Genomic DNA, 26,904 nt, shown 5'->3' on the forward strand with positions numbered 1-26,904 from the left:
GAAGGACCAGTGAGAATCTCACAGAATAGTTAAAAAAGACTGTCGCGCATTGTTTTTGTGATTCTTCTGGATTCTTCCTCTCTAAACGTTAGTAAGCAGCGTTCCTTGTCTTTACTCCTAAGTACCCACTTTGGAGCCAGCCTGACTCGGGACAGAATCCCAGCTCCGCACTTCCTGGCAGGGCACCCCGGACGTGCAGGGTGCCATCTCTGAACCTCAGTTCTCTCATCTGTGAAATGGGATTAGTAATAGACTCTGCCATTCAGGCTGTCTTAGCACGGCGTCTGGCACAGGAAAAAGTACTAATCAACTGGCAGCTTTGATTACCATTGTCCTTGTCATTATTGTTATTAATCCCAGAGGAGGTGGCAACCTGCAGGGTTACGAAATCACCCACATGGATTGGGGAATGTTTTGCACAAATACCTCCAACTATCAGGAGCCCTGTGGTGGCCCTGGCAACACCACCATGGGCTGCTTGGGGGCCCGTGTACCACAGCCACATTGCCCCGGGTCACCAGTGTGCCCAGTGCCTGCCAAGACCCCCTCTTGCCCAGCCCAGAAACAGCAGGCCATCAACTCCCAGAATGTCCCTAAGTCCCAGGGATTTCCAAGCAGAGGAACAGACAGGAACAGGCTGAGCTGGGCTTCCTGGAGGCCCCCTGGCTTTCCAAGCCAAAGGTCGGGGGAACAGCAGTGGCAGCCAGCTCTCCAGGGTTTATCAGTCATTCCTCCTCCCCCAAGCCCCCCGGAGGGCTGTGCCCCTGAGTTAAGGTTCTCATGTCACCTTCAGCAGACTCTCTGCTTAAAATTCCAACCCCAAAAGAAGGAAGGAGGGAGCCCTTAGGGAGAAACGGCCACCTACTTGGGTCTGTCTGTCTTTGCCAGCAGGGATGCCCATGGTGCAGGAGTTCAGCTGGGGGCTGTGACACTCATCCCACGCTTGGGGTCGGTGCGTGCAAGGGGAGAACTAGCAGAGCCCCGGCCCAGCCATGAGACCAGCTCCGAGCCAGTGTGGCTCGGGTGGCAGATGAGCCACGGGTGCTTCCTGCTGCTAATCAGATTGAGGGGATGTGCAGGGAACTGCAGAAGCGCCCCCAGGGAGGCCAGGTGGAACCAGAAGGCCACGGTTGCTAGGAAAAGCTGAGCTGTTGCCTGCAGAGACCGGGTCGCTAGGCGACCATCTGCCTGTTACCAGGGCTCTCACGTCATCGGTAACCTGCGCCTCTGCAAAGCTGGCCAAGAGCATCCTTCCCCAGCCAGTGGCAGCCCAGCTCCATTTGCCCCAGGCTTCACACCCTGCGGTCCGGGCCCTCGGATCACTCACTCTGTCACCATTGTGCCCTTGTCCCTCCGTGGGCCTGGGGCCCAAAGGTTCCCTGAGTTTAGAACTCTGGGTGAACATTTGTGTGAAGGTGAGGGTGCCTACAGCATCTGTGGGTAACGCTGTAGGTACGTGCTGGTGTGCGTAGGCATGTTTGCAAGGCTGTCGTGTGGCTATGTGCAAGTGTATGCATGTGTACCTGTGTGCACACGTGTGTGTGAACGCGTGTGAGCGTCCTGCGCATGCCTGTGCATATATGCAGCATATGTGTGGAGATAAGTGTGTGCACGGCTATACAGGTAAGCGTGTGCATAACCCAGTGTGTGTGGCTTGTGTCCGTGTGCTGGCACACGTGTACAGTGCAGACATGCACGTGCGTGTGCCCGTGTGTACTGCACTGAGAGAACATATATGCAGTCAGTGCCCATGCATACGTGTGAGCGCAGGTGATCACTGGCCTTCGGGGGTGTTTCGGCTCAAGAGCAGGGCAAACACGGGAGTTTCAGGCCTGCGTGTTGGTGCACGAGTTTCGTGGAGGAGACACTCAGCTGTGCACCCCACGTAGAGGCAGGTAGAAGGCAGTGGGCAAACAGCCCGCACTGAGGAAACCAGGCAGCCTCTAAGGTCTTCGCCTTCCTGGGGTTGGGGGGAGGGTGCCCAGAAGGCAGAATTAGGACTGGGTTATAGAAATCATAGGGAAATAAGCTTAGTTTTGGTGTAAGAACAATTTCACAAGTCGGAGGTGCATGTGGATGAAACAGACAACCTCTGATAGGTGGTGAGCTCCCCGTCATTGGAGGTAAGCAAGGAGAGACTGTGTGGCCTCCTGTCAAGGATGGCAAGATGATATGTGAACTGAGCAAGGTGGACTAAAAGCAGACAACACCGAACAGGCTTCCAGCTCTGAAATCCTGTGTTGCTCTCGTGGTTGAAGTATTTCCTGATGGGGACTAAAAAGACCCTCAGTGGGGACAAGAAGATCAGTGAGTGCAGATGGGGCACGTACTCCAGGCCAGGCCCCACCGCTCCCGCCGTCGCTGCCGGCCTATGGCCCCCCTGCAGGAGGCTGTCGTCATCCCCCGCTTGACGGGTGCGGGAGCAGAAGCCCCGAGCAGGTATGCCGCTTGCCCAGGTCACTCGCAGATAGGGGCAAAGTGGCATTTCTGATGCCAAAGCCTGTGCTCGTGACACCCACGGTGTTATCTTATCTCAGGCCATGGCCAGAGGGACAGGTCAGGGAGAAAGGATGTGGGCCAGGAGGTACCATGGTGGGCAGAGTGACAGGGACAGGGCATAACGCAGCGGCTCGAGCGAGGGAAAGGGTAACTTACTCTCACCTGATCCATGACAACGGCCTCACTGCTCCCTCTGCCTCAATCTCTCCCCAACACACCTACCAGATCACGCCACTCTCCTGCTCACAAACCTTCGATGGTTCCCTATTGCTGTTGCTCTTGGGAAATCAAGTGCAAGGCCTTTACAGCCTGCTTTTGAGGCAGCCTCTCCTCCTTGAAACACTTTCTAACTTGGCCTCTAGGCCCCACACTCTTCTCACTCCCCCTTCACTGGGGGGGCCTCCTCAGTCCTTTCGGGTTCCTCACCTCCCTGTCTCTAATCGGGTCCTCGGGCTGCTCCTCCAGCCACGCTCGCTCCCTGGGCACCTTCTGCAGCCCCCCAGCTTCCGGTGCCGTCTGTGACCAGAATCCCGACATCACGTCTGCAGCCCAAGCTCCCCGCTCCCGACTCCGGACCCAGGCGTCCGCTGCCTGCTCTCCACCCCCACGGGGCTCACCTGCCCCCCCTCCCGTCCACGCCGCGCTGCCAACAGCCTCTCCCTCTTAGTGGTTTCTGATCTCCACTTCTTAGCTTTCATTTTAGCTGAACTCTTCTGTGTGTTTTAATGTTGAAATCTTTATGGATGTTGGCGGAGAATCGACCGTTAATGGGCAACAGAGCAGAATCCAGGGCGGCCTTAGGGGCATCAGCGGCAACCTTGGCCTCAGTGGGGCACAGAGGGGACACAGCCGTGGCTTTGTCAATGATGGGGAAGCCGCGAGCCCTCCGCACATGTCCACCCACGCGTCCATTCAGGCATTCAACTAACATTTATCTGGTGCCTACTGTGCACCAGGCACCGTTCTAGGCTCTGGAGACCTGGCAGTGAAAACAATGGACAAAAGCTCCAGCCCTCACAGAGGTTGCATGCATGCGTGTGTGCATGCGTGTGCGTGTGCATGCGTGCGTGTGCATGTGTGTGGGGGGCTGAGTGGTGGGTCATATGACTCTCAGGTCGTTATGAGCACAGCGGGGGACCCCCAGCTTCTCCCAGCCTCTCTGGTCAAAGCCCAGGGCACACAGCACAGAACAAAGGGCAGGAGCTCCCACCCCAGGAGCCCTGCAGTCCCTCACTAGAACCCCCTCCCTGGGGCGTTCCTTAGCCAGGGGACAAGGGACTTACTCAGGCTCCTTCTCCTCCTCCTCCTCTTCCTCTCCATTCTCTTCCTCCTCCTCTTTCTCCTCTTCTTCCTCCTCTTTCTTCTCTTCTTCCTCCTCTTTGTCCTCTTTCTCCTCTTCCTCCTCCTCTTTCTCCTTTTTCTCCTCCTCTTTCTGCTCTTCTTCCTCCTCTTTCTCCTCTTCCTCTTCTTTCTCCTCTTCAATCCGGGGCAGCTCCCTGAGTTGGGTTAGAGGCAGCAGGTGAGCCCACCTGGCGCTGCCCCCAGAACCCACCTCCTTCCCGTTTTCTGTACGACATCCTGTGACTCCCGAGACTGGGCCTGGACTCTCCACCAAGGCCCTCCAGCCCGGGCAGCCCCACCTGAGCAGCCGCTGGCTCCCTCCAGCAGCACACTCTCTTCCCTGCACGAGGGGTCTGTCCCAGCCCCTGCTGTCCTGGTGGAAACCCTAGGTCAGCCTCTGACCCTCTCTGGGCCTTAGTTTCCCCATCTTAGCAATGTAGGTTATAATTGAATGCGGAAGGACCCCAAGCTATGTTGACTGAATATAGCAAGGCGCAGGTAGGTACATGCGATAGGCTACCTTCTGTGCAAAAGAAAAAGGTGGGGTGGGGGCGCTGCGTGCTTGCCTATGCCCAGACTGTCTCTGGAGCAGCATGCAAGAACCTGGTGGCCGCTGTACCCACGGGGAGGGCAGGGCAGTCTGAGGCAGGGGTGGGCAGGCTCGTTCCCTGCTCTGTGCCCTTCCGGGCCTTTGGGATCCTGCACTGCATGCTTGTCACCTTCTCACACAACGACTCATTTTCTTCAGGGCCTTCTGATTCCCCACCTGGGCATCTCCATGGCCTTGTTCTCTTCTTCATAAGCTGGAACCACCTCTGTCCCCACCGGGCTGCCGCTGTCACTCTCGTGGGCGTCCTCCCAGCAAGGGTCAACCTCCTCTAGGACGAGGTCGGGCTCCACTTGCCCTCCGGGGAGGATGCTGACTGCAGGGGACACAGGAGGAGCCGTTTGTGGGATGTGGGGGAGCGTGGGCTTGGCCTTGGCCGCCACGAGCAGTGGGGAAGTGGCACCGTTATCAGCGGGACCTTTGGCAACCAGATCCGTGCTCAGGTGACGGGTTGAAGCCCACGCCCATTTGCCCTGTCTCCTTCCGTTACTTCTCCCCTCTTCCCTCTTGAGACAGAGCTTTGATTACGGTCTATCAAGTTCGTGTCTCACTGGGGGCTCCTCAAAGGTTTGTGCAGAAGCAGAAACGACGCTTCTAATCCCAGCATCACAGGTGACGCCAGAAGCCCCAGGCTTGGGGCCCACTTTGCTCCACCCAGGTGCAGGGTGGCCTGGACTGTCCTGAGGGCTGCAGAGAAAGCCTGCCCACCGCCTCTCCTCTCGATGCCGCCCCCTGGTGACAGCATACCAGTAAGCTCAGCACTTGCTTCCGGGAGTCCTCTCTCTCCTGGGCCTAGAGGCTCCACCCTCCAAGCGAATTTGACTTTCTCATGGGGACGGTCCCACCTTCGGAGAGGAGTCTGTAACTTGCAACCCTTCTCCGTGCACCCTGGTCCTTGACGATGAAAACACTCTGGGCGTGTGAGCTTGGCTCAAGCACATAGAAAGTGCAGAGGTGCCTCACGGGAACCTAAGCCCACCCCCAGGAGGCTGTCGGGGAGAAACGGGGAGATAGGCTGGGTACCAGGTGTTCCCAAAAAGCTCCAGGCATCTTGGTGGCCCTCAAGCCAAGCGTGAATCAGTAACGCTGACTTTAAATGGAAGCTGACCGCAAGTCTCACCCTGTGACTTTGGAAGTTACTGCTCACGGTGTAGCATAATAATAACAACGGTAACAGTAACCACAGCTACATTTTTGATACCTACTATGTGCCAGGACCTGTGCTAAGTGATTTATATGGATTAACTCCATCAGTTTTCACATCAGCTTTTTGAGGTTATCATCCCCATTTTATTTTCTCCCTTTTGTATTTTATGCCCCATTTTACAGATGAGCAAACTGAGACACAGATACATACTTTCCCGTAAGGGAAGCTGCCCATGCACCAGGGGCAGAGCTCCCAGCTTCTGGGTACAGATATCAGCCCTGTCTCGCAGAGGAGGCGCTGCCTGCCCTCCAGGAAAACCCCCACAGGCATCCTGAACGGGCCTTTTGCATGGTCAGCCCTGGCTCCCCTGCCCTGAAAACGTCCCTGGGGTTTGACCAGGGAGGCTCCTCTTAGCAAGACCCCGAATCCGGTGGTTCGGCATGTTGTGCGTGTCATTCTGTGCTCCTGTCCAGCAACGGCGTAGCATCTTCTCTCTGAGCAGCCCCTTGGGGTTCTGTCCCCTGCTTGGGCATAGCAGAGGACATCCAGGGGACAGAGCATCCCCTTGCCTGCGAGCTCATTAGCTTTCGCCATACTCTCCCCATTTTAAAGACCAGAGAGCGGGCTCAGAGAGGCTGAGTGTCCTGCCCAAGGCCACACAGGAAGCTGGAGGCAGAGCCAGGTCTCCTGACTCCCGTGTCCCTGGCGTGCCACCCCAGGTGATAAGCATGCCCCGCGAGCGTCTCACTGGCACTGGCGGCCACTCCGTGATGGGTGCTGTCCTTAAGGGCTGATGTGGTCCTTGCTTACACACTTGCTTTCCTTTTCACAAACCTTTTCTTTTAGGTCCTATTTAGTGAACAAGCATTTCACAAGAGTTTCCTGTTTTCATCTCTGCAGCCAGCCTGGGACATGCCCTATACCATACCGATTTTATAGCTAAAGGTTCGATAGCTCTGAGAAGAAGACGGTGGCCTTGGGCGGGGATGGGGCACTCTGGCAGGGGCCCGCAAGCCTGGTGCGGGAGCCGCTGGCCTGCCCCTGGAGCTCCAAGCCTCGCCCTGCAGGTGTCTGGTCCACGGCTCTCCCCTTTGCCAGGTGCCTGGGAGCTTTGGGTGCTCCGGCTCACGGGGAAACTGCTGCTCTATCTGGTCAGCACTGCCACCTCCTGGTCAGCGACCTCTCTGCCCTCGGGGACATCAAATGGGGTTCTGACCCCAGCCAGTGAGAGTTGGCAGCCTCATCTGGGGAAGGAGCTCCTAGGCCAAGCCTGGGCCACTGTCAAAGCCCTGGCTCCAAGCCTCTGTCCTCTTGGGCAGGCCTGGCTTGTGAAACCCCGTCCCCCTGCCCCTCCCTGGTCCAGGCCCACATCTCCTCCTGCCTGGCTCCGTTCCAAACCACTCACGCACCGGGCACTTCTCACAGTATGGTCCCAGCCCCTCCCCATCATCAGAATCAACTGGGGAGGTGGGTGCTTCTCAAAGAAGCAGATTCTCAGGCTCCCCGTAGTCTTGAAGATCTAGGGGTGGGACATTCTTTTTTTTTTTTTTTTTGAGACAGAGTCTCACTCCATTGCCCAGGCTACAGGGCCATGGTGTCAGCCTAGCTCACAGCAACCTCAAACTCCTGAGCTCAAGCGATCTTCCTGCCTCAGGCTCCCAAGTAGCTGGGACTACACGGGTACACCATGACACCTGGCTAATTTTTCTATTTTCAGTAGAGACAGGGTCTCACTTTTGCTCAGGCTGGTCTCAAACTCCTCCCACCTCAGCCTCCCAGAGTGCTAGGATTACAGGCATGAGCCACCGTGCCCAGCCTGGGACATTCTTCATAGTTGTTACCAGGTGCTTCAGAGGTGGCCCTGCTTTGATTGCTCTCCCTGCCTCAGATGCTTGCTCAGCCCCAGAATGATCTTTCTGAAGTCACTCCCCTGCTCAACCACCTTCAATGGCTCCCCATTGCCGACAGCCTCATCTTCTAAAGTCAGGCCCCAACTTTTCTTTTTTCTTTTTTTTTTTTTTTGAGACAGAGTCTCACTCTGTTGCCCGGGCTAGAGTGAGTGCCGTGGCGTCAGCCTAGCTCACAGCAACCTCAAACTCCTGGGCTCAAGCGATCCTCCTGCCTCAGCCTCCCGAGTAGCTGGGACTACAGGCATGCACCACCATGCCCGGCTAATTTTTTGTATATATATATTTTAGTTGTCCATATAATTTCTTTCTATTTTTAGTAGAGACGGGGGTCTCACTCTTGCTCAGGCTGGTCTCGAACTCCTGACCTCGAGCGATCCACCCGCCTCGGCCTCCCAGAGTGCTAGGATTACAGGCGTGAGCCACCGCGCCCGGCCCCCAACTTTTCTAGTTGTAGCTTTTGCATTAAGGATTCTGGGCTGCAGATGAGCTGAAGCACAGCCCCCCACTCTCCGGTACACTCCCTCCCTCCTGTACCTTCAGGCGTTCGCTCACTTTATTCTACCTATGGGCATTGCCCTCCCCTCATCGGCTGTTTGAGGCCTTGGTGGGGTCTCAAACTCAAAGGCCTAGCGGGGCGGGTGCCAGCTGCTGCTCCGACTGTCCTGACGAGCACAGTGTGGGCCCATGACAGCCAGGTCTGCCCAGTTTTCAAAAGAAGCCAGTTTTTTTTTTTGTACATAAAGCCACCTGACATTTAAATGTTCACAACTAATTCTAATTTTTCCAATCACTCCCTGGCTAAAGCAAAGACATCTGTGGGCCAGCTGGGCCCCGGGGCACCCGGCTCAGGCCCCCCGGCTACTTCCTCCCTTCCGCAGCCCCCACACCCCGGCCACAGCCTATACGGTCCACCCGCTCTCAAAACCTAAACAAGCTTTGTCCTATGCAATGATATCATGCCAGCGCACGTTTGATTTATGCTTTTTTGTGCTTCCTTAATGTTAATTACAACGTGTGTAGCTGTCCACTGGGCGTCCCCGACCCTCCGAGGGAGAGAACGTGGCCAGGCCCAAGGAGAACCTCTTCTGGGGAAACTGTCCCATGACTGTGTCGGGCGCCACGCTGAGGGCTGTGCAGGTGTCCTCTCACAAAGACCATCAATGTCAGGGTCCTCCATGGGCCTTTTATTTTAATTAAAAAGAATATTTCAGAGATGGGGTCTCTCTCTGTCCCCCAGGCTGGCCTTGAACTCCTGGGCTCCAGCGATCCTCCCACCTCAGCCTCCCGAATAGCTGGGCTACAGGCGAGCGCCACTGTGCTTGGCAATGGAGCTTCCCCCAGCCTCCCGGTGGGAAGTCCTCCTGTTTTCTAGCCTAAGTCTCACAGGCTGCCCGGGGCTGGCCTTTCCCTTGCTCCAGTCTGGCCCTGGCCCCTTGCCAGGCGCTGGGGAGAGGATCTGGGGCCGGTGCAGGTGACTCTGGCTCCCCTGGTCCTGCCTGGCAGTGGGGAAGGGGCAGGGGTTCCAATGGGGGGCAGCCCGTGGCCACCTCCCCACCCCCGGGAGGTCTTCTCTTCAGGGCATCCTTCTGTCCTTCCATCCGTCCGTGTGTCCACCGCGCTCCCAGATCCCTTCTCCCTTGTTTCAGAGGCCTCCAGCTGCCATCGCCCCTGGAACAGAGGAGAAGACAGAGGGTGGGCAGCCGGGTGGACAGGCGGAGGGGATGAATGAGCCAGTGACAGGATGGCCGAATGGATGGGGGCCTGGGACACTCGTCCCCCAGACCCTCAGAGTCTCCCCATGTCGTGGGCTGACTAGGGTCCCCCAAAGAGATAATCCCAAGTCCTAACCCCATTACGTGTGAATGTGACCTTATTTGGAAATAGGGTCTTTGCGGGCGTGATTAAGCTAAGGATCTCTAAGTGGGATCATCCCGGATTTAGGGTGGGCCCTAAATCCAGTGGCTGACGTCCTTATAAAAGAAAGGAGAGGGGGCTCGGGCGCGCAGACACAGAGGAAAGGGCCGTGTGGAGACGACGCAGGGGTTGGAGTACAGCCAGAGCCCAGGAAGGCCGAGGACTGCCAGTGCCGCCAGAGGCCGGGCTGGGGAGAGAGGCACGGGACCGATGGTGTCCCTGTCACAGCCTCAGAAGGGACCAACCCTGCCAACGCCCTGAGTCTGCACTTCTGGCTCTTGAATTGTAAGAGAATCAGTCTTGCTGTCCTGGCAGCCCCAGGAGACGAATGCACGTGGGCTCCCGGCCCTGTGCTGGGTCTGTCCTCGCGGCCACCCCTGTGCCCACCCATGACACGCTCCGGGAACTGTGCGGAGGCCGGACCACAGCTGGCTGGGGACCCCGGCTCCTTCCACGGGAGCAGAGGAGGAGCAGAGGGGCCTGGGCGCCCCGTCCTCAGAGCAAGGCCTGGCCCCTGGAGGGTCTCTGCCCCAGGAAATATTTTTGGTTTTTCTAACCTTTGCCTGACTGAGCAGCTGCTGCCGGGCCAGGTGGACTCTAGTGACCGCTCCACAAGATGTGCTGTGTGACCTCGGGCAGGTTTCTTCAGTTCTCTGAGCTCTGCTCCCTGCCTGCCCCTACAGCTATGGGGGTCCCTGCTCTGTCTGCCCCAAGATGGCCAGGAGCTCCATGAGAGACCGAGTGTGCCCTGCTCTGAGCTGGCAGGCTCTCCTCCTCCTCACATTGTCACAATTACCACAAACCATGACGCCTCCCTTGGACCCTTGTCAGGCCCGAGTGCCACAGTTGGCCAGCCTGACTGTCCCAGGACACGGAGGCCACCTCAGCTTCAGAGCGCTCATGAAGACCACCAGCCATCGGCCCAGTGGGGCTGGGGCTGGGCACAGCCTCGCAGACACAGTGGGGCAATCCTGGGACATCCTGAGGCCCACGGTCACAGGGCTGGGGTCCAGGATGGAACAGGGGATGCCACCACCCCCAGGCCCTGAACTCTGCTTTGCTCACCGCTACAGCCCATCACAGGCCTGGCACATAGTCGGCCGTCCGTAACTATTTGTTAAACGGACGAACGAAGGAACGCCCAGTGCAGGCCTTCCGGAGGCCACGGAAAGAAGTTAGAGCAGATCCTGCCTCTAGGCCCTTCCTGGCCTCAGTCCTCTGTCCCCAGTCCTGACTCAGGGCTGGGAGGAAACGCATCACATACCTGCCCCACCCGGCTGCAGGTGAGGGGGACGCCCAGCTCAAGGGACCTGGAGTCTGTGGGGTCTGGTTCCTCCAGGGAGACCCCTTTCCCTTCGCCCCTCTGCCCTCAGCAGGACTCTGCTTGGCCAGACCCACTTGCCCACTGCCAGGGGGAGGTGGGCTGAGCTCTCTCTGGGGGTTGCCAGCGGGAAGGGGGGCCCTTCTGACTTGGCCTTGGCTGTTTTCTCCGGATAGAAAGGAGCTAGAAGCCAGGCCCAGGAGGCCCTCCAGCCACCGTCTGGCTCTCGTACCTGCTGGGGCTGACCAGAGGCGGGGCCTGCAGAGCTCCAGGCCAGGAGACCCCGACTGTGCCCCTCCCCCGTGTCAGTCCAGGCCGGGCCAGGGACTGCCCCACTGCCCCCAGGCGCTCAGACCCGAGGACACCGAGCAACCCTCCCAGAGATGCACACCAAGACCCGCTAGTGTGCCACTCACTGTTCTGCACGTCACACGTCCCAGGGCAGTCGGGCTCCTGCTTCGGGAGAAAAGAGGAAAAACTGCTGTGGCCTCCTTGCCACAATCCCTGCTTCAACCCCCAGCCCGCGCAGGCAGGAGCAAGAGGGGCTTTCCTGCCAAAGACCCCAGAGCCTCAGCCTACTCCTCCCTGCTTCGCTGTCCTGCCTCAGGTCCGCCCTCGCTCTAGCCTCCTTCCGCCAGGACTGCTGCTGGGCACAGCCCCTGCCTGGAACTCTCTGCATGAGAGACCCCTCCCGCCTTCCTTGGAGGGTGGCCTCAAAGCTCCCAGCTCCACACCTTCCCCTGGCCACCCCGGCCCTCAGGCCCCCTCTCTTGAGGGCAACATCCTCAACCCGTTGTCCCTGCCCTAAGGCCCCCTTCCTCCTCCGGGAAATTCTAAGCTGAACTTCCTCTGCCACCTGCAGAGGCCGCAGGCACACGGGGGTCCTGAGGCTCCCTGCCCCTCCTCCGCAGCCTCCCTCCCTGGGAGCCAGCCCTGGGGGAGGGCCAGGTGCATGGGGCTGCAGCAGCCCAGGCCCCGGTCTGACTCCGGCCATGTGACTTGGCCCACCTCGCTGAGCCTCAGTTGCCCCATGAACTGGAGAAGAGGGTCCCTGCTGTGCCCAGCGCCAGTGAGAGAATTAGGGGAGGGGAGAATTAGGGGAGAGCGTAGCAAGGTGGGGGTGCCTCCAGACAGCCACAGCAGGGCCACCTGCTCAGGAGAGCCAAGCTGGGGCCTTGAGTGACCCAGAGGCCCAGGCCCTGGCCAGGCCGCCCTCTCTTCTGGGCCTGGACATCTTTGTTTACAGAACTCTGTTCCTATATTCTCATAGCCCAGAGTGATAACAGGGGACCGTTAGCCCATTGCTCAGGTGGGACAACCGAGCTTCTGAGAGGGCCAGGGCCAAGGTCATGCATCCAGAAGGGAGATTTAGGCCTCCCGCCTCCCAGTTCAGGTGCCTTTATGGAGATGTCCAATTGTCACCGAGAAAGAAGGGCCAGGTTTTTAGGGAAGGAGAGGAGGGGGGTGACAGAGGCCCTGCTCCCCTGGCCACCCAGGCTGCAACCCCAGGCTGTCAGGAATGCACATAGGGCCTGCTGGCTTCCTGTGAGCTCCACTTCTTCCCAAAACATTCCAGTCTCTTTTGTTTCTGGACCTTTGCATATGCTTGGAAGCCACTCCCACCAGGAAGCCTTTCTTGATGATCCTGAAAGGCTCTACCTCTGTGGCCTGCATCCTCTCTGCTCCCCCCACGGAAGCACCTCCCCACCATTGACGAGCTCCTGGCAGGCAAGGCTGGGCCAGCACGTCACCGTCACCATGGGTGGGATGAGCATGTGCTGTGCAGACAGGCAGCCGTGTGGGCTGGGCTCCCTCTGCAGCTCCCTTCCTGCCCCATAGCTCCAGCCCCAGGGACACAGGCCAGCCATCCCACCCTTACCAACACCGCCCGGGCCCCACTCCCCGGCCCGGCACTCACCTGCTCCTCCGCTTTCCCGTGGAGCACTGGCTGCGGCAGGGCCTTCTCCAGCCTGTGCAGGACCCACGCCACCAACCTGTGGGTGGGAGAGTGGGCCGTGTCCAGGTAAAAAGGCTTGTGGGGAAACTGAGGCCAGAGTCAGCTCCCTCCCAAGGCAGATAACAAGCCTACCAAAAGGCAGAGCCTGCTGGAAGCCAGAACCCCGTCCTCCAGGCCGAAGACCATTGCTTCCTCCTCATCTATCCTAGGTGAGCCTCTGCCAACTGCTCAGGCCTCGCCGGCCGGGAGCTCAGGCTCCTCCATCCCCCCGACCCCACAAGTGCCCCGTGGGCCTTTCACATACCACGGGGGCGGGAGCATTTGGCAACATCGATCCCAATTTTAAATGCAAGTATTCTTTGGCCCAGTAACTCCATTTCTGCTGATTTAGCCTACAGGTTTACTTATGCGATATGTGTACCATTCATTGCAGCTAAAGAGCGGAAACAGACCTAAATGTCTGCTGCATGGTTAAATAAAAGCTGGTACATCCATATAATGGAGCACCACTACACAGCTGTTAAAAGGAAGAACAGCCAGGCTCGGCAGCTCACGCTGGAAATCCCAGCACTTTGGGAGGCCGGGGCTGAAGGATCACTTGAGGCCAAGATTTCGAGACCAGCCTAAGCAACATAGTGAGACCCTGTTGCTACATAAAATTAAAAAAAAAAACCCAAAACAAGTAGCCAGCATGTGCCTGTAGTTCCAGCTACTCAGGAGGCTGAGATAGGAGGATCCCTGGGGCCCAGAAGTTTGAAGCTGCAGTGAGCGCTGATGAGGCCACTGCATTCCAGCCTGGGTGACAGCGTGAGGCTCTGTCTCTCAAAAAAAAAAAAGAATAAAATAAACCCATGTGTATAAAACCACCACTAAGATACATTTTTTAGTTTTAAAAAAAAAAAAAGCAGCAAGGTGCAGAAGAGTATTCTAGTTCGCTCTTGTGTGTTTGAAAAGACAAACGTGCTCACGAGCCTGGACACACGTGGAGAATGAGGAAGGGAAGAAGCTGCTCACGTGGTTGCCCCAGAAACCGGCCTGGAGATCCGGTCGCAGATTCTTCCAGGTGCATGTGTTACATTTATCATTTTAAAAACTAGTTCTGTGAAGGGCGGGTGTTGGGCTGGGGCTCCCCGTGGGGGGCGTGGCACCTGGGGTGGCTCACCTGGCAGGGTCCGAGGGTGGCAGGGAGGACCCAGGCTGGGGCTCTGGAGCCGGCTCCTCCTGGGGCTCCTGAGGGCCGGGCGTGGGCAGAGAGGGGCTCTCCGGGGCCTGCGGCGGCGGCGCGGGCTCTGTTTCCTGGGCCGGTTCCAGAGGCGCTAAGCAGTGGGGAGAGCAAGGAGCTAAAGATGCCACAGCAGGGCTGCCTCCAACCCCGCCAGGGCACGGGGGGCCACATTTGAGGTGCTAAATGACTGACTGAGCAGGGAGCCCCCCGGGACCACCCCAACAAGCCCTTTCATCAAAAAGCCCAGACAGTCATGGAAACTGAGACCTAGGGACGGGGAGGGGCTTGTCCAAGACCGCCCAAGTCTGTCCCAGGCCTCTGGCTTCCCAGCCTGGACTCGGGAGGGGGTCCAGTGCGCCCACAGTAGCCTGCTCCCAGCCATCCCTGAACCCCTCCCCAGCCTGGGTGAGGGCTAGGAGCCTCCCCTGGGCTCCCGGGGCCCCAGATTCCACCCCCCGCCCAGCCTGTGACCATCCCAGGCAGCCCCTCCCAGTCTCCCCTCCCTGTACCTGGGCCCAAGGCAGGATCTGTGGGCTCATCTCTCCAGCCCTGGATGATAAACAGGGAGTGGGGTCACGGGTCAAAGCCAGCCCCGTGCACTCCCCACCCTGGCCAGTGTGCCCTGGCCTGAGGCTGGTGGCTGGGGCTCTCCTCCTCCCCTGCATCCCTCCGCCCCTGTCACAGTCACTCCTCCCCACCAAGGACTCTCCACGGAGATCATCTCCTCTGTGGGTTCTGCGGATGGGGAGAGCCCGCTGGGGCCCCAGAAACGCTCCCAGGGCGTCAGCAGCCGGCCCCTCCTTCTCCTCGACTCACCTCGGCGGTTTTCGGGGGCTGCGGCAACACTTTCTCCAGGTTCTGTTCCAGCCACCTGAGCAGCCATGGCCCAGTCCTGCGCAGGGGCCGGCGGTCAGCCGAGTGGCCTGAAGGACCGGGCCAGCCATACTGCCCTGACTGCCCACTGGGGGCCAGGCCTCAGCCAGCCCTCCCTCGCCCTTGGCTCCCATTCTGCGTGGAGGGGCTTGTCCAGGATACTCTCAAAGGGCCCCAAGGTGGTGGGGAAATTCCACCCACCTCAAAGCCTGCCAATCTCCAATGCCCACCCAGGGCTGGACCAGGCTCTGGAACTATAGACCCAGCCTTGGCCTCCTAGGGGAGCAGGTGAGGAGTGGGAGCTGCTTGGGGACCCGAATGCAGGGGGGCTGCCTGTGACTGGGACAGACAGGGCTGGCTTCATGCGTGTGTGACCCGTGCAATAACACAGGGCCCCGTACCTGGAAGGGCCTGTGTCTGGTTTCGTGCTCTGCTCTCACAGTCTGAAAATTCTTTAAAAACCGTTATGAAGGGATCCTGCATTTTCATTTTGCTCTGGGCCCCACAGATTATTAACATGTAGCTGGGCCTCGGGGCAAACGATGGCTCCAGACCCGCCTGGCCTCGGGGGAGCCCCACCCTCTTCAGGGAAGCTCCATGATCCCAGGGCAAGCTGTCCCCACCGGGTATGGTCCAAAAGAAAGCTGGCAAGTCCCCTGGGTGCCCTCATCCTAAATCACCTGAACGGTCCCAGGAATTAGCTGAGCAGCCCTCAGAAAGAAATCGTGGACCAAAAGAAACACAGAGAGCGAGCGAGCTGGGGCAATGAATGGATGAGTGGAATGTGCTTACGTAACGTATTCATCCATGCATTCGTTTGTCCCACATGTGCTGGGTCCCCGCCCTATCGCAGGCCCTGTGCTGGGCACCAGGGCTCAACAGTGACCAGGACAAAAGCCCCCGCTCTCAAGGAGTCAACAGTCTAACGAATGCATGAGTGAAGGGATGGAGATGGAATGAACGGAGAGTTCTAGCAGAAATTGCAAACTGGAAGCTTCAGGCTTACTTTACAGGTTCACAGTGTCCTGAAAACTTCTCGACCAGTTGGCAACATCTAAAAATTAAGGCTTTTACATAAAAACCTGGATTTCTAGCTTGTCTTGAGAAACGGGAGGATCTGGCCACACTGACCCGCACTCCTGTGAGGCTGAGACACGCCGGAACCGAGCAGGGCCCCTCCCTGGAGCAGGACACGGGTCCCCACTGGCCACCGTGCCCCTCCCCCAGCCTGCCACCCTCACTGACGAGGCCCCTCAGTCAGCTCTGAGGAGTCAGTCGCTGTTGTCAACTGTGAGGCCAACCTGGGCACCCCGATGTCCCCACGGTGGTCCCAGCCTTGCTTCCAGGCTCCACACGGAGCCCGCGGACATGATGCCCCTCTCTGAGGATCCTGTCCACGCCTTCTTCCCCTTCTCAGAGGGTGGCCCCCCCCAGGGATCTCCCAGTAATCAGCAAACTGGGGACAGCACAGGGTCCATTGTCCCCATTCTATAGGTGGGAAAACTGAGGTCCAGAAGAGATGAGAGGCACGTTCAAGGTCCCACACTGAGGTGGTAATAAACCCTGCTCCTGAACCCAAGACCCTCAGCCCTGGGCACACTGCTCCTCCTACCACACACTACAGACGACAGTGACAGTGACAGGGACTCACCCAGTGTCCTCAACTGTAGAGGCCTCATTGGGTCCCTCTGTGCACCCTGCAGGGACAGAAAATAAAGAAAGGCAGTCAGCAGCAAGAGACCACGTGGAGCCCCCTGGTCAGCCTGGAGCAGGCACCAAGAGCCCGCTCGAACCCAGGGCCGGTCAGATGAGAAGCTCCGGCTTGGGTGGACTCTCCCCAAGGGCCGGGCCCACCCCAATGGCCCCTCAGCTCCTGCTCCTGAAAAGCCGTCCCGTCCCTTGGTCTTACCTGCGTCCCCCGTGCCACACTGCCCAAGGACCTGCCGGGGACAGACAGACGGAGGTGGGCAGGGAGCCCAGGACAGCCTCCCCAGTCCCTCCCAGCCCCCCGCACCACCGCAGTACCTGAGCCGGGTCCTCCCTGCTGTAGACGGGCTGCGGGACGACCTTCTCCACACCCTTCCAGAGCCAGGTCAGCACCCGGCCGCTGGGACTGTGGATGGACAGAGGGACCAGCCTACCCTCGGCTCCCCTCACCCTCCCTGGTCCGCATGGCAGCCCACAGTGTCCTGAAGAACTTGGTTGGAATCCCAAACCAGTTTCCCCACTGTAGACTTCAGACATGTCACCTCCCCCCATCCCCGTGTCCTCCTCTTGAAAATGAGGGACACCAGGGCTTCAGGAGGCCAGGTACGCCCAGTGCCATTAGGAGCCCACCCTTGTGGCATGCTTAGGGCACAGCAGCCGGGGCTATCTCCCATCCTGCCCCCCGCCAGCTCCAGGGGCCCCCGCCTGCACTTGGCACACGTCCGGCTCCAGAAGCCGCGGTTTCCATGGGGTGCACCCCACGGCTAAGGCTGAGCGGCCTAATGTGAGGGCCACAGACCCACTGGCTGGGGCCAGCCCCGCGCGGCCAGGCTCGGGAAGGCAGGCACCCATGGTCTGAAACGTCTGAGCCACCTGGGAGATTCCATGCGAAAGCTTGGATTTCCGGTTGCTCTGGGAAAATCAGAAGCTCTGGCACGTTGGACCTGCACTTCCCCCAAGCACTGGGGAGCTTCTGGCGCCCGCAGGCGGGGTGCTCATTACTGTGGCCACCGTCCTCTGTGTCTCTTGTCACATTGCCCATTTGGCCCAGGAGACGCCCACTCTCCCCCCGAATGTCCTGGGGATGTCGCTGGGCCTTTGCCCTCAGTGACTACAGACCCGACTTCAGTGCTCGTCCCCCACCTCCACCCCACCCCCACCCCCACCCCAGCCTCCCTAGCTGGGAGGGAAGCTGGGTGGGGGCTGGCCCTGAGGATAGGGGAGGGTGGTGTTTACCTGTTCACTTCTGGAACCACAGTGACCTGGGCCTGCAGGGATGTGGGCGGAGTAGGGACAGCCTCCTGGGTCTCTGGAAAAGAGTCCCTCATACTTTAGATCTAGGGCTTCAGAGAGGCCTGTTGCTTCCCCACTGGGCAGGTCAAGTCAAAGGCAGAGGGGAGGGGAGAACCCCAAGGGGTCAGAAGGACACGGTTCCAGGTCAGCTCAGCCGAAATGTCTCCAGGAGCCCAGCCTTAGCTTCTTTGAGCCTCAGTTTCCTCATCTGTGGAATGGGCCTGCCAGCCACATGGGCTGCTGCAAGGCTCTGCCAGGCTGGGCTTCCAGCACTCACCCTGAGGGCCTGGGTCAGCCTTAGCCACTTCCTCCTCCTCTTTGTGCGGCTCTTCAGGGGGCTAGAGGATTCAAACAGGACCGTGTAAGCCCCAGGTGAGACCAGCCTGGTTTAGACAGGGGCGGCCCCTGATTCACCCACAAGGGAACCCCACTCCCCAAAGGACTGAACGGCTCTAGTCTCACAATTGTCCTTGTAAATCCTGGGGGCCTCCCCTTCCAACCAGGGACACTCCTTTCCCCCCAGCCCCAGGGGCCCCTCATTCATGGCTGGGGCCCTCACACCCCTCAAGGTGGCCTCCCAGACCAATCACATCCCCCAGCAAACTGCCCCACTTTAGTGGCCTAGGAAGAGGAGGAACAGTTGGAGATAGTCATGAAGGCTGGGGCAAGCGGGGCGGAGGGGTGGGGGAAGAGGAGGCGAGAGGAACCCATCCCCCTCTCCCCCAACCAGAACCCTCCCTCTCTTTCTGGCTCAAACTTTCCATTCCTCTCTAGCGGCCAGGTGGAGCTACGCTCTCCATCTGCCTCTCACCTGCCTCTGCAGCCACAGCTCCTGCCACTGCATGCACATACGTGCATGTGCAAACATATACATGCATATCGACACAAACACACAACACGAGCATACTCTCACATATGTTTACATACATGCACAGACACAAATATGAGCATTACACATGCACAAAACCAGTGATGCACAAATGTGTATATAAATGCATAGACAAAAATAAGTGCATGTGCATATGTGTGCACACACATACGCATGCATATTCCCAACACACATGCACATGTGTATAGGCATATGCACAGATGCATGCATGCAGACACACATATGCGTATACCTGCCAGCATATGGACACACAAACATGTGCATACGCATACAGATACATTTGCATATACACATAGATGCAGAAATATGTGTATACACACATACACATGTATTTAGTCACATAAACATAAGCATATATACATACATGTGCATATTTGTAAGACACAAACATTTGCATACATACATGTGTATATGCACATGCACACAAACTTCTACATCTAAACCTATGCCTGAGCATACATGCACAGACACACATAATGTGTATATATATACACATGTTGAGGCATGCAAATATGTGCATACACACAATACGTGTACAGATGCACAAACACATGCATACACATACAAACACATGAATGCATTCACATCCTCAGAAACATGAATATATACCCACTAGTACACTTATATGCACATGGAACCAGACACACTAAAACATGTACATGTACACATAAACACATATGTGCACACACATGCACATGCATACCTGCACACATTGGCGTGCACACCCAATTTGCAAATGCACATGTATGCACACAGACATACCACTAAGGAACACCACACACACATATGTACATATGCATGTGTACACATGCAACACACACACACAAACACACACACAAACGCTATACCTGTTTCCTAAACACACCCTGCACTACTCCAGTAATGACCTTTCTTCTGTCAGGAATGCCGCTACCTCCCCATCTCCCTCCATCTCTGCTCCGCCCTCCATGTCTAGGAAGTACTCCCCCACCAGTTTCCAATCTCCAAAGTGAAGATGACTCTCCCTCTCCTGAGCCCCGTAGCTCTCAGTTTGACTCACTTATATGGCCCTCCCAGAGGGTAAGCCGAGGTCAGTGTTGGAGCTCAGCATACTCCCTCATCACCTGCATCTCCTGGCAGAATGAACTGCCAAGGTACTTTTCTGCTAGTCCCCAGGCGCAGTGCCTTGTTCATCTTTATGCCATCAGCACTGAGCACAGGGCCTGGCATCAGTTAGAAGCTAAATCGAATCTGTCGAAGTGAGCTGCTGAAGTAGTTGTCATCAGGCTCCTGAATGGATAGAATTCAGAACTGGCAAGTTCTGATGTGCTCAAAGGAAAGTTCTAGAGAAATGCTCTTCAAACTGTTACTGGCCCATGATGACGAAGCAGTTTGCATCAGAATGTATATCAGTGCACTGCTTCCTTCATCAAGAAAATCTTACTGCAAAACAAATATTAACAGCAACTGAACTTAGCAGTGTGCTTAGTTACATAGCAGATTTACATTCTGGTGCAAGCTCCTAATTTCAGCATGGACTGGAAACAAACAATCCATGGACTGCCTCCTTTGAGTAGCTCTGTTCTAGACTCTAAAGTTTGGCAAAATATGGCCCGTGGGCCAAATACAGCCTGTTGTTAATTTTTGTAAATAAAATTTTATTGGAACACACCTATGCTCATTCGTGAATGCATCATCTATAGCAGTTTTCACACTCTAATGGTAGAGTTGACTAGTTAACAGAGATGGCATGACCCATAAAGCCTAAAATATTTCCTATCTAGCATTTTACAGAAAAAGCTGGCCTTGGGCGGTCCAGTCTCTGGGCCTGAGCTTCCTCATTGGCATGGGTGCTGGACCAGGCACTGCCACATCTCCTTCTGGCCCCAATTGCTGTAGACGGCCCATGGGGAGCAGATGGCTCAGGCTGGAAGTCCCCAAGCAGCAAGGCCAGCCTGCCCCTCCTCGCCCTCCGCGTCTCACCGTGGACTCGGCCTCTGGCTCGCCCTCCTCAGGGGCTGTTTCAGCCTCCGGTTCTGGTTCTATCTCTGGCTCTGGCTCCGGCTCTGGTTCCGTCTCCTCCTCTTCCTCCATCTTGGTCTTCTGAGGGGGGCCTGGGGGCTGGGGCAGCACCCTCTGGACCCAGCCCAGCATCCTGATGCCTGTAAGAGACACAGTCCTTAGACGTCCCCAGCGTGCTCACAATGGCTGCCACCATTCGTGGGCCACTTCTGTGAGTTGCGCATTTCCTTTTCCTCCCATCATCTTTAAAAATATTTCCACAATTAGATCTCTAGGTATTTACCTTATAGAATTACTCGAGGCCATACACACACGTGTATCAAGAGGTTGGGTGCAGCAATGACATAGCAAAAGATGAAAAACACCCAAATACTCGTCAAGAGGAGACTGGTTATTGCAAAGTACACAGATGCTCACGTGTAAGAAGGGCATGTATTAAATAAATTACGACACTTGCAATAATGGAATATTATGGAGCCGTTAAAAAGAAAGAAGCAAATCTATCTGAACCAACATGAGAAGATATACATGCTCTGGAGTCAAGTCGTAAGATCAGTTGAACTCTCTGTGCCTCCATTTGCCTGTCTGTAAAATGGGGATATTAATAGTACCTACCTCACGGGTCGATTGTGAGGATGAAATGAATTGATAAGTGCAATATACTCAGAACAGTGACTGCCACGTGCCGAGGGCTTAATAAATGTTGGCTCTGACTGTTACGTGGTGTCAAGTGAAAACACTAGTTGTCCAATATCATGTGCTGCGTAATGCCATTGGAAATTTTAAAACATACATTATGAGTAACATACGAATAGAAAATCTGTTTTGCTTACGATAAAATTAATCTATGCTCATGATTTTTAATTTTTAAGATAAAATGCCAGGTAAACCTCTTTTCGTGGTTTACTGTGATGTTTCAGTCCTACCTTATATGGGTTCAGTTTCTGGTTCATGTACCTTTGGGGGATGGGGAGCCCCAGCCCTTACGACTGAATCCCTGCAGGATGGCCTGGCCCAGCCGGCACTATGCAGGTCAACGTGTGCAAACTCTCAGCCCTGGATGGGCCCTTCAAGGCCATGCCCAGCACCGGTGTGCCCCAGCCCTCCCCCAGCCACGGGCAGCCCAGGCATTGGCAGAGTGCCTCTCTCTGCCAGGGACCCTGGCCCCAGGCCCCAGGACCCCTGCCCTGACCTCCGTGCCTGCTCTGGTCTCAGCAGCCCAGCTTCTCCCATGAGAGGCTGTGGTGGGGACAGAGCCCTGGGTGGGGTGTGAGATCCCTGGTTCAGCCTCCAAAAAGTGAACTTGGGCCAGACACGGCCCCTCTGGCCTTCCCTTTCCCTGTGGGGGATGTAGACACAGTGATCTCCCACATCAGGACTGCCCATGGTCACATGTTGGGATGGCAGATTCCATGGGCCCCAGCAGGTCACAGGCAGCCCCAAGAAACAGAACTGAGCTACGTGCTCTCCACCCACAGCCACACTCATCCTCACTCTCACCACCACGCCCCACACTCCCAGTAAAATAAGGGTTGTCATCAAGGAGCACAGAAAGGTCAACAGACTCACTCGCCTGAGGTGACATGGCCAGCAAGTGGCCAAGCGGACTTTATGCAGGGTCTGCCCCACACCTAGCCCCGGGTGGTCCTGGCATTTGCTGAGCATTGGCCTCTTCTCTAGGCCAGACCTGTAGCCCCTTTCCCAGAGGGCAGCCATTCAGGCTTGCATTTTGGAACCTTCTGGAAATGACTAGGGAAGCCTCTCCCACCCCCAGTTTTTCTTCTTCCCGCAGTCTCAGCCATTTCCTCCTGGATGGGAATTTTTGTAGGTCCCTCCCACCTTTCTGCCATGTCCCTGCTGACTCCACTTTGATGAGGGAGGCTTGGAGGGGAGGGGGACCTGGCTGTGGCAGCTCAGGGAACCAGGGGTTGGACCACCTGTGTTTTTAGAACCCTCCAGGTAGCTGGTGAAAATACAGATTCCCAGGCTCCCCCAACCCTCTGGGGGGACTAAACTCACATGTCACAAGCTGCCCTGAAGATGCTGATGCACGCTAAAGTGGGAGCTCCACAGGGGGAGAGGGAAGCTGCGGGCCCCACACCATGTCTGTTTCATCCTGCCCAAAGGCCTTGCAAGAGGGAGAACACGGGGATCCCACCAGGGGTCCCACCAAGCCTCTACCTAATTCTGAGTTACCTGCTCAGACGCCAACCGCCAGCCAGCAATTGCCTTCTCGCTGCCACTCGGAGCTGGCCTCTCAGACCCAAGAGGGATTAATTGGCAGTAGCTGGGCCGTGTGCAAAGGATTAGCAGGTGCCAAATGGGGGCAGGGTAGAAAACAGGTGGCTGATGCCCAGGGAACAAGCAGCAACCCCCCAGTGTCCAGCAGGGACACGGGTTCCAGGTTTGGGGTACCATGAGTTGTCAGGGGACCTCCCCAGGTACCAGGGACCCAGTTTCCCACACACCCTGGCCAAGCCACAGAGCGGCTGGCGGGAGAATAACAGCGTGGAGTCCCCGTGTGATTCCTAGAGACCCCTCAACGTGGCAGGGGCTTGTCAACACTCAGCAGAGGCTGCTCTCCAGCCCCGGTGCCAGGGTTCAGGCAGGTTCCCTTTAGCTCAGAGTCTTCTGTAGCTTGGGCGGGGTCTCAGCAGCCCTGCCCTGGGCTCTGCCAGGGCTGAGCCTTTAGGAGGGACCCAAGGACTGGCAGGTGACTGATGTATCCGACTTGCCCTGTGAACTGAGGCTGGACGCTAGAAGGGAGATGGAGATCTGGGGGGAGGAGGTGCATGGGACAGAGGCCCAGAGAAGAGCGGCTCTGTGTGGGGGCAGGGCCGGGCGAGGTGCAGTGAGGGGATGTTCAGCAAAGGGGCGGGGAATCGATCTGTCGATCTGCAACATCGCTAGAGCTCTTCCTGTGTGCCAGCCTTGGCGTGTTGAACAAGACAGGCATAGGCCCTGCCCTCACGGAGCTTATCTTCCAACAGAGGAGACAGCAACAGAAAAGATCAGTGACAAGTAAAGAAATATTGCAAATGATGTAAGTGCCATGAAAGAAACAAGGGCAGAGACATGGGGGGGAGCGGAGGGAGGGAGGTGGGTAAACAGGCCTCTGTGAAGAAGTAGAAAAATATGATATTTGAGCTGAGACATGAAAAGCAAGAAAGACTCAGGTATGAAAGATGTGGGCGAACGGTACTCCAGGCAGAGAACACTGCATGGGTAAAAGGTCCCGAGGCTGGAATGGGCCTTACGGAACAGAAAGGGGCCCCACGGGCCTGGAGGTCGGTGGGTGCAGGGAGGAGTGGCGGGAGGTGAGGCCCAGAGGGGACCGGGTCAGCTCACGTGGGGCCTCTGGTCCACAGGAAGGAGTTTGGGGTCCAGCTGATGGACCCTGGAAGCCCATGATGGTTTTGAACAGGGGCTGGACGTGACTCACGTGGCTGCCGTGTAGCCGGCAGGAGGGGAAACAGGAAACTGGTCAGAGAGCTGCCAAGGGACAAGCCAATTTGTGACTGGATGACGCCTGAGCTCTTCCTCCAGTGCTGGGATTCAGGACATGCAGCTCCCCTCCCCCAAGGCAAGTGGTGTGAAAGAATGTTCTCTCTGCCAGCAAGACCAAAGCCCAATGGCAAAGCTCAAAGTGGTCCCTGCCCCCCGCCCCTAAAATATGCCAGGCTGCAGGGGGTGAGAGTGCCTCCCCACGGCATCCCCAGCCAGGCCCCTGCAGGGACCAGCAAGCTCTTCTGCTCGTCCTGGGCCTGCAAGTGACACCCTGTGTCATCGGTGACATGCACCCTTGCCTCCAGCGTGGTGGGGAGAGATGGCGGGGCTTGGATATGCAGGTGGCGGCAGAGACAGAAGCGAAAGGGGATAGAAAAGGGTGCTCAGCTTGGGCGACTGGGTGGCTGGTGGCACATTTCCTGCAAAGGGGAGGCCCGGGGCTGGTGGTTGGGAGGACAAGCTTTGGGGGGAAAAATCACGAACTCTACTTTGTTAGGATGTCTGAGAAACATCTGGATCCAGCTGGAGACGAGCAGTAGGTAGGGATGGGTGTGTGTGTATGTGTGTGTGGGGGGCTTAGAGAGACGTGAACTGGAGATGGAAATTTTGGAGGCATCAGCTTGTAGATGATGCTTAAGGCCCGGGACCGACTGAGATCACCTGGGGAATGCAAGGTAAATGAGGGAGAGGACCAGAGGTGGCACCTGGAGCACTGTGGCCCACTCAGAGGGTGGGGCGAGAGCAGGAGCCAGCAGAGGAGGCCGAGGCACTGCCGGGAGCGTGAGGCGAGGTGAAGGCCAAGGGCAGCGGCTGTGTTGGGCCGGGGAGTAGTCAGACACGGCTGCATGGTCCGAGGCCCCGGGTGCTCCCCTGGCTTGGAGCCCTGCGGAGCGGGGAGCGAGGACAGAGTTCGGGGCCTGGGTGAAGAGTAACGGGCTCAGGGTGAGTAAAATGATCAAGCCACAGCCGCACGCCACAGTTGGAGCACACAGTGAATCTCACCTGCGTACGCACGCAGGGAGAGAAGCCAGATTCAGAAGCCCGGGCAGTCCCTGTATACAAAGTCCCCAAACGGCAAAATTAACCTGTCTTGTCTGTGGCTGCAACCATGGGTAGAAAAACTATAAAGAAAAGCAGTAGTTATCCTCTAAGGCGGGAAAGTGGGTCCCTCTTGCAGGGGTGGGGTTGTGATTGGAGAGGCCTATGTGGTGGCTTCTGGGGACTGGCAGGGCCCCCTGTCTTGCTTTCTTTTATTAATTTAGCTGGCATCTATTTTTAAAAACAACTTTATGGAGGTATGATTTATATGCCATAAAATTTGCCCATTTTAAGTGTACAGTTTGATGATTTTTTAGTAAATTGGTTGAACTATGCAACGATCCCACCATCGAGTTTTAGAACATTTCTATTTCCCTAACAGGACCCCTCATGCTAGGTGACAGTCCCTCTCCATGTCTTGCCCCCAGCCCCAGGCAACCATGAATCTGCTTTCTGTGTCTATAGATTTGCCTTTGCTGGACATTTTATATTAATATCAATGGATCACACAACAGGTGTCTGGTGTCTTTCACGCGGCACAATGTTTCAGCGGTTCCTCCACCTCACAGCATGTATCAGTACTTCATTCCTTTTTACTGCCCAAGAGCATTACATGGTATAGATACACCACGGTTGGTTTATCCACTCACCAGCCAGGGGACACTTGCACTTATAGCCACTTTGGGGCTATAAATAATGTTGCTATGAGCATTTGCATGAAGTCTTTGGGTGGACATATACTGTCATTTCTCTCCAGAAGATTCCTAGGGGTAGATCTTCCATCTGACCCAGTCATATGGAAAATGTGTTTCACTTTTTAAGAACCTGCTAAACTGTTTTGCAAAGAAGTACCCCATGTCTTGATCGGGATGGTAGTTACATGGGGTCTCGCTTTATAAATTATTATTCTAGTTACATTATGTATTATGCATGTTCTGTATTTTCTTCTATTTTATAATTTTTAAAGAGTCAAAAAATAAATTGGGGGCGGGGTAGTGAGTGGAGTCAACTCTGGGAAAGCTTTCTGTAAGGGGCAGGACTCGGGGCTGCTGCTCTGGGGGCTGTGTGGAGACTGGAAGAGGAGCATCCAGGGAACCGAGTCCTGCAGGAATCTCACAGGACCAATTAGGCTCAGCACCTGGGCAGGTATATGCAAAGCATATGCCAATATAGGCAAATAAGTTTGGCTCCTCCAGGGTTTCCTCACCTTGGCGGTCTGTCTCTAATGGTTGTGACCAGGTTGGTGGGCAGTCCCCAGGGCTTCGGAGTAATGGGCTCAGGCACTCCCAGCCTGACTTTCCAGGGAGGGAGCAAGCGTGCAGTCCTGCAGGCGGCTGGGGTGGAGTATCAGCTGCTAATCCCTGGCCTGCTGAGGCCACCACTCTCCCTGATCCCCTCACGCAAACCCTGGAGACTGGCCACAGCTAATCTCCACCCGCTGGAGACCCAAGGGCTGGCAGACAGTGCAGTGCCCTCTTCCCTGAGGTTTGCAGGGAGGGCACAGCCCTCCCAGGTCCCAGACCCCTAATGCAGGGGCTAGAGCCCTTGCCTAACACAGAGGGGACCCTGAAGGCCCTGAGAGAGACAGAGACTAGCCCAGGCTCACACAGCCTGTCTGGTGTGGGCTCAGCAGCCATCCCCAGCCCGCCCTGGCACGGCCACCTCCAGGGAGCCC

General features: G+C 56.7%; 1 protein-coding gene across 1 annotated transcript in view; it reads right to left on the reverse strand.

Annotated features, from left to right (window-relative positions):
* The window catches only part of CNGB1 (cyclic nucleotide gated channel subunit beta 1), a 69,268-nt gene that overhangs the window by 38,107 nt on the left and 4,257 nt on the right, over positions 1–26,904 (reverse strand). The window contains exons 2-14 of the mRNA XM_069497848.1: positions 20,646–20,824; positions 18,072–18,132; positions 17,738–17,810; positions 16,820–16,907; positions 16,704–16,734; positions 16,446–16,491; positions 14,738–14,813; positions 14,431–14,470; positions 13,859–14,012; positions 12,658–12,733; positions 11,156–11,192; positions 4,607–4,763; positions 3,783–3,995 (exon numbers count right to left, since the gene is read on the reverse strand). Coding sequence (XP_069353949.1) covers positions 3,783–3,995; positions 4,607–4,763; positions 11,156–11,192; positions 12,658–12,733; positions 13,859–14,012; positions 14,431–14,470; positions 14,738–14,813; positions 16,446–16,491; positions 16,704–16,734; positions 16,820–16,907; positions 17,738–17,810; positions 18,072–18,132; positions 20,646–20,816 — 1,223 coding nt within the window. The 5' untranslated portion in view covers positions 20,817–20,824. The remainder of the gene's footprint in view (positions 1–3,782; positions 3,996–4,606; positions 4,764–11,155; positions 11,193–12,657; positions 12,734–13,858; positions 14,013–14,430; positions 14,471–14,737; positions 14,814–16,445; positions 16,492–16,703; positions 16,735–16,819; positions 16,908–17,737; positions 17,811–18,071; positions 18,133–20,645; positions 20,825–26,904) is intronic.

The sequence above is a fragment of the Eulemur rufifrons genome, chromosome 23 (assembly GCF_041146395.1).
Source record: "Eulemur rufifrons isolate Redbay chromosome 23, OSU_ERuf_1, whole genome shotgun sequence".
Lineage (NCBI taxonomy): Eukaryota > Metazoa > Chordata > Mammalia > Primates > Lemuridae > Eulemur > Eulemur rufifrons.